Source organism: Hydra vulgaris, chromosome 02 (genome assembly GCF_038396675.1).
Source record: "Hydra vulgaris chromosome 02, alternate assembly HydraT2T_AEP".
In the NCBI taxonomy this organism is placed as follows: domain Eukaryota; kingdom Metazoa; phylum Cnidaria; class Hydrozoa; order Anthoathecata; family Hydridae; genus Hydra; species Hydra vulgaris.
This window is the reverse complement of record NC_088921.1, coordinates 42321899-42334288: the sequence shown is the minus strand read 5'-3', so window position 1 is coordinate 42334288 and position 12390 is coordinate 42321899. Positions and strand designations below refer to the sequence as shown.

General features: G+C 29.6%; 1 protein-coding gene across 2 annotated transcripts in view; it reads right to left on the bottom strand.

The window, feature by feature from the left end:
- Positions 1 to 12390, bottom strand: part of LOC124812295 (uncharacterized) — a 47473-nt gene that overhangs the window by 19072 nt on the left and 16011 nt on the right. For both annotated transcript variants that reach the window (XM_065790978.1, XM_065790979.1), the window contains exon 3: positions 11871 to 12008. In XM_065790978.1, coding sequence (XP_065647050.1) covers positions 11871 to 12008 — 138 coding nt within the window. The remainder of the gene's footprint in view (positions 1 to 11870; positions 12009 to 12390) is intronic.

Genomic DNA, 12390 nt, shown 5'->3' with positions numbered 1-12390 from the left:
AGTGCCTCACAGAAACTACTACATAAACTTTATGCATATGGCGTTCATAGTCAGATTCTTACATGGCTAAATAAAAGACAACAACGGTTCAAATTAGAACCAAATACAACAGATTGGAAAGATGTAGTTAGTAATGTCTTACAGGGATCAGTCGTCAGGCCCCTTCTTTTTGTAATGTATATTAATGACCTGCCAGATAATTTGACACACAATATAAAATTATATGCTATCATCAGCATATAATTTTATATTGTGTGTCAAATTATCTGGCAGGTCATTAATATACATTACAAAAAGAAGATTTAAAATCATTGGGGTAATCAGCTCACCATCAGATAGGGATTTTTTACAAGCTGATCAATTATATAACAAAATGAAATGAAAAAAATATATCAAAACACAAGGTCATGCATATCAGTCAAGGATCAACTAAATCACAATATGTATGATGGCAATGGCACACAAGACATAATTTAGGTGTACTCATCACAGATAAGCTTAAAGTTAAGACATAAATAGATTCACAAATAGAGTTTTTGAAAAAGCTTTTCAGTACTAAGATTTAAACCTGTAGAAATAGCAATTTCAACATATATTAGCAATATACAACATATATTTATAACAACATATATATATAACATATATACAACCACATTTAGAATTTGCAATTCAATCTTGGTCACCATATTAAGCAAGAGAATAAAGATTTTAAAAAACATTCAAAGAAAAAGTACAAAAGTAATTTTTTCAATATCAAAACTGTCATACAAAGATAAGACTCAAAGCACTACAACTTACCACCCTGACTGAGAGAAAGATCAGAAGTGTCATAAGTGTAAATATAATACAACATTTTAAAATAATACGTCGGATTGACATTATTAACTGGCATCACCCACTAAAGTCGCTTCCCTCCTTTCTTTGCGATGGACCCACTGGTGGTACTCGTGGTCATGCTTTGCAAATAAAGTGTCAACTGATAAAGCATTGCAAACAGAGGCGAAACTTTTTCATTAATTGTACAGATAAACACTGGAACTCTTTGCCAGAGCAAATCATTGATGCTCCAGGATTGAGAAATTTTAGGGAGCAATATGATTGTTAAGTTGTGAGGAAAAATATTACAGCCTGAGTTATTCAAAATGTGATAACATGACCATTATGGTTTCCATTTCTAGCTTTTGCTTGTCTTGAATTTAGAAAATAACATTAATTTTTTATTAACGTACTATGTGCATAAACAACATTGGCTTCTGCACAGGAATGCTGATGCCATTCCTTCACAAGTCCTATTTGTAAAATAACTAATAATAACCTTATACTAAATAATTCTCATAAATTTAAATTTAAATAATTCTCATAAATTTAAACTTATATGGTATAACATATTATATATGCAGCCCACCAAAAGTAGATGGTGCGCTATAGCAACCTATGCTTAGCTGGTCCAGTAACATCTTAAGTTTGTTGACGGACTTTTCTGTTTTAATAGTATTAGATAATAGTATTTATTCCACTGCAATTCAGTTTTAATAAAAATAATGACAAATATCTTTTTAAGAGTTTTTAACAATCTCTCTTGCAAAATTTCTCACCCTTTCTTTTAGACATGATTCGAAGCTTTGTAAGCATAGTTGGACCTGCTCTAGCAGTGTTTACATTCAAAGCATATTTGGACAAACATAGTTGGATCTGCTTTATATTTGAACATTTAAAGGTTGGGTAGACTTAATTTTACAACTGTTATTTTAAATTTTCATTTTATTTAATTGAAAAAAACTTCTTTATTGTGCTAGTAAAGCATGGTATCAATTGGAGACATGTCATTAATGCAATTAATGCAATAATTTAATGCAATTATAACCATTAATGCATTAATGCAATAATTTAATGCAATTATAAAAATTATGATATACAAATTTACAAGTCAATACAATTACTATAACTTATTTTTATACTATAAGAATAATTGTACTAAATAATTTACTGTGACCTTGACTACTAAAAATTTTACAGTTTATCAATGAATATTAATTCAATTAATATTAATAAAAAAAATATTTTATCAACTTGTTGCTCTCACGTTTGGGGCAGAGGCGGCTCAAATCTTAGGGCTTTTTTTGCTCCCAGGCTTAAATCATCATGATTTTGTGAAATCATCTTTATTTGGCATAAGTATAAACATATAAATGTTTGGAGTTTTCTCCATGTCTGGAAGTTAGCATCAAACACAAAAAAATACTAATTTTTGGTTGCAAAGAAATATTAAAACAATATCTTGATTTATTAGCTAAGGAGGAACGATGTTCCCCTTAGCTAACAAATCAAGAAATCGAAGTGAATTCCAAAGGACTGATGTTTGAGGAAAAAAATCTAGCGGAATAAGAACTTTTGGAACACTTAGAAACAGTCACAGTAAAAGGATGAAACTTAATTAAATGACAAGTAACACGAGAATGAATTTTAATAGATGGCACATGAGACGCTAGCTCTTTAGAGCAGTGCCCATTATAGTATTACAACAATGTGATAATGGTTGGAGGTTGGCTGCAAAAGCAGGTCCAACTATATTTACAATGCATTTTTGCACCTTGTCTAAAAGAGAATGGGCATCATTGGAAGATTTGCGCCAGAAATGGCAACAGTATTCCATACCAGGATGGATTTGATATTTATGGAGATAAAGAATAGAATCCTGAGTAAGGAAGTGGCAAGCACGATAAAGAGATGCAATCATAGCAGATGCTAATTTTGCAATGGATTTGATATATGGTTTCCAAAAAAAGATCATATGGTTTCCGAGAAAGAGAGTTCCTAGAAGATGAAGGGTAGATGACTCATCAACTATACTACAGTTCATAAATATAGGAAGATCTAGATTGTTACAATAACGATTAGCTGAAAAAAATTAAGTTTTATCTGAGTTAAAATTCACCAGCCACTGAGAACCCCATGCTGTAGCAGAAATGATATATATAATACGTCATAATGAAAATGAACTTCATAAAATCTTCAAATTTTCTAATGTGGTACCTACTTAAGAGATTTACTTGTACAAGTTATATTTAATGATTAGACACTAGAGGCCTTTCATAGTTTTCTGCATGAATAGATTTATCAACAACACATTTAAAACAATTTTTACACTTCTGTCTGTACAGAAATAAATGACTTATAATTCTTATATGGTTGGAATTATGGAGAAAAATAGATTAGTATTGAACAATCTAGTATTAGATGCTCTGAAAATATCTATAATATAATTAATTTTCGAGACTTATCTGTCACTCTTAAAAATAAGAAATATATCATAACCAACTTATTCTATAAAAAACATATGACAAGATTAAATTATATGGCAACCAACATATTCTATAAAGAAACAAATACTGAATGTAATAATACACGACAAAATCAAATAGCAACCATCCTAATTGCATTAAAAAAAACATTTCATACAATCTTGCAAAAAAATTTGATTCATATCTGATTACAATTATATACAATTATATACAATTTTTATTTTGTGAAGATTACAGACATATATATAGGTGTTTCTTACACAACTTTTCAAGCCAAAATATGTAATCAAATTTTTTTCCACACCAAGGTTTTTTGCAGTTCGACATTTAATTATATAGAATAAAGTCATTAAACTAGCAACAAAATATACAATGGATAATAAACTTCAATCATGCAGAAAACTATTGAAAGTTACAAAACTTTTAACCTTAGTGTAATGTTAGGCATGGGCGAACAAGGCGTGTGATTGCACACGCTTCCCAGGCGGGAAGCGTGTGCAATCACACGCCTTGTTCGCCCATGCCTAAAGTAATTTTTTTAGACAATTTGACTACGTTTTTATACAGTAAGCATTTTAAGAATTTTCGGCAAAATAAAGCTATAAGAAACAAGAGAGGATAAAACAGCAATACTTGAAGAAAGGAAATGAATACGAAATAGAAAATCTAAATAAAATAAAAAAATATATCTAAATATTTTACTGTTTTTGTTTTCTGATTTTTAGGGCGCTAGTTATTTTTCCACTACCAAAATTAATACAAGTTGAGGAAAAAAGCAGACAAGAATATAACGAAAATAAAAATATTTTTTGAAATACAATTTTTTTGCAACTCAGTCAATATATACTCAGTCAATATATTAAGGAAATACTTTATTACTTGCGCTAGAAACATCGACAATTTTACTAGAAATATGGACAATTTTGAATTTGTTTTTCAAATGGTAAACTTTACTGTTTTTATCAATGCACAGGAAAGTGAGAAAACTAATTGCTTTTTATTTATTAAAAAAAAATTTTTTTTTAAACAAGTTCTTTATGCAAAAAAAAAAAAAAAGCCATTAATACATATACTGAATATAAAATATTTGGTTGTTTTCACTACCCCCATTGAAATAGTCTGCACTTTTGCTGGATTATCTAAATTGTGCATTTAAACTCGATAGTTTATTACCTGATGAACTATTGTTATTGACCTCCAAAAGCTTGTGGGTTGTGTTTTGTTAATTTACTAAAATATTTAATGAAATTTTAGGAGCCTATTTAGAACTTTTTTTCAAGTCTTTAAATACATTTTTTCAAACAGAGCAATCGTTATATTCTATAGTAATTTGTATTAAAAATTGGGGAATATAAAAGAAACAATTTCAGACATGCATCAAATGCAGTAAATACATTAATAAACAAAACCATGTTATTCTTTAATTTAATTTATTTCATCATTTCAAAATTTATTAATCAAATAATATATTTTACAAATAAATAACAAATTATTTTCTTATTTTCCTATTATATAAGTATTGAAAAAGAAACATCAAATATAGCAAAAACATTTTTAAAAGCAAAAAGATGTCAAAACGAATAAATGTAAGAAAAATAAACAAAATTTCTCATAGTTCTAGCGTACATAGCGAATTAGTTTCTTAATTATATGGACTGATAAAAATTGTGAATAAATTGCATATTTAAACTTTCAATTGTTGTTAAATTTTTATAAAAGATGTTTTTTTTTCATCAACTTGTATCATGTTCGTTAGCTAAAAACAACAACGACTCTAAAAAAAAAGAATACAAAAGTTGTATAAAAATTTTATTAAAAAAAAATTATTTTCTTTTTTTAATTATTAAGTTTTCTAATTTATTTAATTAAAACTTGATATTTTGTTACAATTTTAGATCAAAACTTGATATTTTGTTACAAGATGTGAACTGCTGTGGTCAGTGTCTAAAAAAATTACTTTAAATGTGGACAAACAAGGTGTGTGACCGCATGCGCTTCCTGGGAAGGCTTGTAAGTGCAATATAGAAGCAGACATACATTTATTAATTATCTATCACTCTGTGAATTGTCTTTTCGGTGATTTTTGTTTATGAGCAGCACCAGGATTATGAGGCTTCAATGACTAGCAATAGTTGGCCATCATACTCACTCTCTATTGACCTTGGTATCAACATTCCATTAACTGTATGCACCAAATTTGGTTACCATGTTATTAACAAGACTTTTGTAACTGTCTGACTTGAAGTTACCTAAGAAAAGTTAGAAGATTCCATTTTTGTAAGTGGAATTCAAGCAGCTCATTTGATAATTTTGGAAGATTAAGATCTTGAACTAGATCATCAAGAGCTTCCTGAGTAAGAAGTTTTGATTACTGTACTAATACCAGAATCATGAACATCACCACTATCTTCAAAATTTGAGCTGTCATCACTTTAAATATCATCCAGCTGTATATTATTGAAAATGATGACAGCTTAACTGAGTCCATCCAGTATCTGCCACATGATTTGAAGACACATGCCAAACTATGGGAACACCAAATGACATACTTTTCACATTTTAAAATATTCATTTAAACTTGTATTCATTTAAATATCCAACCGCATAATTGGTTAACTACATACAAAATATTGACATTATCAGATAGTTTGTGATTATATTGTACATCTGTAATAAAAATTGGCTACACCTCCTCGGCAAGGGTTCTGGCAAAATTAGTCATTAAAATATCTTTATGACAGAATAAATATAAACTTATGATATAAGCATAAACCTTGTATACACACTTGAGATTTTCACAAAAACGTGACAATACACACAAGCCATGCACATCAAAGTTTATTATTTTTAATAAGCTATCAGAAGTTCATGTTTTACTTGCAGTTTTTTTATATAAAAAAGTGTTACATCACTGAAAAACAACGCTTAGAAAAACTCAAATTATGGCTGAAGAATTGCAACTGATAATGTAATAAAAAAAACAATAATAATAAATTTTTCCTTCAGTTACAACATTTTGAAGTAATTTAAATTGCCAATCTATTTTAAATAAAACTAACCTTCTATTCAGTTTATCTACTACTAATAGAGTTAAAGAAGTTTTTTCAAACATACAATCTGTGATCAAACTAACAAAACACTTTACCGTAACATGCCTGATTTTTGTAAACATACCCTTCACAAAAACTTCTTTTCTGTGGTTATTTTTATGACTTTTTGAACCAAATAATCAATTTTTTTAAAATTCAACATAAGAATTATTGAGTTGATCAAAATCTTTAGAAAGAAATTTTTTTTTAAATTATAGTTTTGCCCTGTTAATTAGTCATATTTTAGTCATTTTTCTATTTCAAACAACGCTGACCCACCAAGCAAGACATTTTTTTTTTCATTTTTTTTGCAGATCAGAGTTTGTAGATTTGGGGTCCTAATATCAATGAAATACTCTATGAAAATCCTTTTAGTTGGTAATAGTACATGTCTATGGGAGTCCATATTGAGGTGTTTTGAAATCCCTCATTAATATCCAAATGGAAATTTGTCTAAGTATTTATAAACTAAATGATCTAAATTCGGACTTTGTCAGTGCTAATTTCGTACAGTAAACATGCTCTGTGAAAAAAACTAATAAAATAAAAAAATGTTGCCAATCAAACATTTAAGTTTTCTTATTTTTTTAACTTGTTTTCAATATTTGATTTATTACATTGATTCAAGAACATTTTTGAAAGCTCCAACTTTGTGTCCGTATCAAGTTTTTTCCGGAAGAGACAGTTTACAAAACAAAGAAAATTGTAAACAAGGTTTTTGTGAATATATTTGTTAAGTTTGAAGGTGTCAACGTTTGCAAAGACCCATGAAGAATGCAGAAAATCTGTTTGTGTCATTTGCATGAAAAAAGGTGACCAAGAGCTAACCGAAAACTACAAATCAAAAATCCTTTAACAAATCCAGAAAGATCTTGATTTCAATGATGAGAGAGTGCTTTTGGCAACTTGTATCTCATACCGATCTCAGATTGGAAAGCTTTGTGATAGGAAAACAACTGTTGTGCCAAAACTTTACCACTTTGAGACAATTTTAATCAAACCTGCAACTCGTTTTTCTAATGTTTGTGAGTGTTTACTCTGCCAAATTGCCAATCTCAAGGGAAAAGAAAAGCATCCAGTCAGCAAATTCCAAGACTCAGAGCCCAAACTCCCACAGCAGGCTTCTCAAAGTGCTGAAAAACGTTGCACACAGTGCTTGTCAATTGTTGGACGTGGGTTTCCTCACAACTGCACTTTAGGAACTCGCCATGAAAATCTAAGGAAAATTGCAGATGCAGATCCCGAAGGAGCAGAGCAAGTTGCATCAGCAGTTTTGGCTTCTAAAAGTGCCTCTCCAAATGGAACCATCAGGCTTAGTCAACCAAGTGGAAAGATGTTGTCTATGAGAAGAATGAGAAGAGAAATGCTATGATGATTTGATATTGTTAATTTAATTTAAAAAACACGTTTGAACTTGTCAACCAAATATTTTAATAGGGATAAATAGGGAGAGGCAAAATTAAAGTAAATTAAAAATGCTCCTTCAATATTCTTAATTGATTCTAATTTAATTTACTTAAAAAATATTCTTATTATACTTTGTTCTAAATTAATTTCTCAAATCTTTATCTAGTTTAACCACTTGATTGATTTTGAACTTTCTATTTTTTTTTGTTTAGGTCCATCATCAGCTCAGCAACTCTTTAAAGAATCTCTTACAACGGAAAATATGGTTCAAATACAGCAGAATACTGGACTGTCCAACAATGGAATGCGAAAACTTGGCTCAGCCCTGAATCAAATTAGTCCTGTAAGATTGGTGGAGCCAAGTTTCCCTCTAAAGTTTGCTCAAGCTGGCCGAAAGCTTCATGATCAGTTTATTGTCAGCAGCATAACGCTGGCAGAAAATAAGGAATCATGTCAGGTGGTTCTTTGCCAAAATCTCAGCTGTCTTAGTGAAGCCTTTAAATCAGCTCAAAAATTAACAGAATCTGCCATTTTGAAGTTGGGAATTGATGGAGGAGGCTCCTTTCTGAAAGTAAGCTTCATTCCATTGTTTTGGAGGATGAAACGCCACCAAACAGCCCAGTTCAGAAAACTATCAAACTGATGTCTCAACCCTCAACCAAAGCAACAAGTGTAAAGCAACAAATCCTGATAGCACTTGCACACATCAGAGACACACCATAATGTGAAGGCTATTTTGAATCTCATTCAAGTTCAAGAAGAATGTCAGAAAGATTCTATCATCATTTCTAGCGATCTCAAGCTGGAAAAAATTTTATGTGGAATACAGTCTCACAGCAGCAAGCATCCGCGTTGTTGGTATGATGCCTCATCACCAAATCTCCAAAACTGTTGCCACCTGAGAACTTTTGGTGAGATCAGAAGACAACATTCAGAATTCATCAGGGCAGGAGGAGATTAGAAAAAATCAAAGGACTTCAAAAATGTTGTTCACTTGCCAATACTCGATTTTCCAGATGACAAGCTCGTCCTTGAGGCTATTGCACCCATGGAGCTTCATTTGCTACTTAGTGTGGTAAATCACTTGATCAAAACACTTTTTGATCTTTGGCCAAAAGCCAAGGAATGGCCCTCATCAATTCACATTCCCATCTAGCCTTTCCATGGTGGTCATTTCAATGGGAATGACTGCTTGAGAGGTGTGAGCAAACTCAAACTGCTTTCAGAAAAGAAAAACTTTGCTCAAGCTCATGGCTTCATTCAAACACTTATGCTATTTAATGATGTTGTGACTTCTTGCTTTGGCCAGAATTTGGACCCTGACTACGAATGCAAGATTGCTCAATTCCAACAGAGCTACATTAAACTTCCAATTTCAGTTACCCCTAAAGTGCGTGCAATGTTTTTTCATGTGCCTCAGTTCATCAAGACGAAAAAAATGGGATTGGGCCTCTTCAGTGAGCAGGCAACAGAAGCTTTGCACTTGAACTACAAGGTTCATTGGGATGAGTACAATGGGTGCATCTCCTGAAATGTGTAACTGAGTATAATAGCAAGTATATCTAAACTCTGCACTAGAAAGATTTTTTACATATTCATTTCAGAAAAAAAAGTTTGAAACATTTGCTTTCCTAATTGTCTTTCCTTGAAGTGTATTCTAATCAATTATCAGAAAGAAAATTTGTTATTTATCTTGTAAGTGAAGTCTTGTAGAAAATAAATGAATAAAAATAAAAAGTCCCTATTTTTACAGATCTAGATATCATGTTTTATAAAAATTTCACCAAAACAAATATTTTGGTCTTAAAAGCTATCCATAGCTTATATGAAAGGAACACTTTTGGATAAAAACTTAAATGTCAAATAAGTTTGTTGGATTTTAAAAAAAGGATTTTGAAATTACTCATTTTGTGCTACAATCAGTATACACAATTACCACTTAAAAGGATTTTCATAAGGTATTTCATTGATATTTGGACTCCAAATCTACAAACCATGAGATACGGAATCCCCATAAAATTCTTCACCAAAAGTAACCCTGGCATTTTTGAAAATAAAAAAAAATCGACAAACCCTAACCTACACCATCTTTGTAAAAAAACAGAAAAGATAAAATGTAAAGATATTAGTAAATTTTTTTAAGTTATATCTATAAGAAGTACGAAAATTTGTAACATCTAATGGAAATACTTGATTAAAGACCATATTACTTTTAATAGTAAAAATGTGATCTATTATATGAAGTGTTTTGAATTTAATGATTAATCTATTTACACTAGTAAAACAAATTATCTAAGAAATCAAACAAAATCTCCAGATGTCAAACAGGTAGTAAGTGACAGGGGTTGAAATTTGACCAGGGCCAGAATCGATAAAATATAGCCAGGGCCGGGTTTGTGACCAAGGCTGCATTAACATTTATAGCCTAAAGTATATTTTTTAATTCAAACTTCATGTTATATTTTGTTAATATATATATTTATAAACTTCATTATGATCAACATGATCATCTTAATCATCATCATCATCATTATGATCATCATCATCATCATTATCATCATCAGCTTTAGCCTTCCTCTTTTATGCTGTTTTTTTAATATAAACAATCTAGAGCATTTTCTTTCCTTATTTAAAGCTCATTCATACAATATGTAAGGCATACAATATGTAAGGCATTCTCTTTCTTCTAGCACTTCTACCACTACCATTTTCTCCTGAAGCTGCTACCTCTCTGCGTGCTGATACCTAAATCACTTTAACCTTCTCTAACAAACTTTGTTCAATACAACGTTTCTTTTTAAATCTTTCTAAGATTATGCCAAGAAAGAAGGGGACTCTAACAAGACAAGAAGGGGATTCTTGTCTTGTTAGAGTCACAACACACATGCATCTGATTATCTTCTGGTTCAGCAAATACTACACCATACAAATACTAAAGTTTATATAACAGGCCTTGTTAAGAAGCGTTACACTATTAAGATTTGACGTATGTATTAACGATATAATGTACGCGTTACGCAATTTACGTTACGCAAAACTTTCAGTCATTAAGAATAGTTTATGCGGAAAACATTAAGCTGTAATTACTTGTTGTAAAAAACATTTGTGGAATATTTTTTTTATTAGATAAAAAAACTTTTTTTCTATTTTAATTTTTTTTTTATAATTTATTTTTAATTTATTTTATTAAATTTATTATTAAATTTATATTTAAATAAAAATTTATTTTGTTAAACTTAACTAAAATACTTAAATAAATTTTATTTTTAATTTATTTTATTAAACTTATTATTAAATGTATATTTAAATATAAATTGACACTATCAATGATGTAAGAAAAAAAAAAATGATTATTAACAACCATGTATATTTTATTAAAAAAATGTACAATAACATTATCAAAGTTTTTAATTATGGTTTAAAATTAGAGTTATGGAGTTTAGTATGTGTTTTTATGACTTTTTTGCTTTTTTCTCTCTCCTACTCGTGGAATTGTCTCTCTCCCTCTCTCTCTATATATATATACATATATATTACTATTATATTGAACTTTTGTAAAAATATATTTATATATGTATATATAAATATATATACAAAAAATATATATACTTATATATACATATGTAGTATATATACTATATATTTATATACAGATTTCTCCATTTGACGAGCGCTATTGCGCTCTTGCAGTTTTCCACATGCCCACACGCCAGCGAATACTATGGCTGGCGGTTTTTTAAGCGCTTGCTGAAAAATTTCAAGCGTGTTTTTAAATTGCAACAAATCTTTTCTCTTAATCAAATTCTAATTAAAAAGGTACAAAAACAAATAATTTTCAAAATCCCAAATAATTACTGTCCAGCTAGTGCTTTTTTGTGCGCTGGCAGTAAATTTCAAACGGAGAAGATGGAATATAGTGTATAGATTTATATACCTGATTACCCATCAAATTTAACATTTACATTTTTTTTATAATAGAGTTTATAATACTTAAACAAAGAAAAAAAAAACATTACAACAGCAAAGCTAAAGTTAATAAGCAAAAAAAAAAATTTTTTAAATAAATTTATACCTTTGAAAACAGTAAATGGGACATTTTCTTGAGAAAAGGATTGTTTCAATTTGACATGTTGACTTTCTTTATGCTTAGCATTATATCCTACTTGAGAATCTTCATTGGATTTCACATTGATGTATTCAGGCTTACCATCTTAAATATTAATTAGACAGTTACAATAAAATGTTTATTCCTCAACATGTAGTTAAAAATATTTTTTCCACCTCTGTTGTTCTTTTAAAATTGTTTTCCAATAAACTAAATAATTTTTAAGCTAAACATTAAAATCTGAATTCCATTTACTGGTGTTCACTAAGTTTTTGATACTATTTTTTAAACATAAATTTCTTTATTAATTTTCTCCCACCATATTAAAATAACCAATTTAATCTTGACCTTTATTCAACATAAAATATACAAATAGAAAAAACTTCTTAAAATAGACAAAACATCTCAAAATAAAACATTGTCATTACCAGTCACAGGTCAGAAATTTAAGGTTCATGTTTACTATTGGAGTACCCCAAAAATGTTA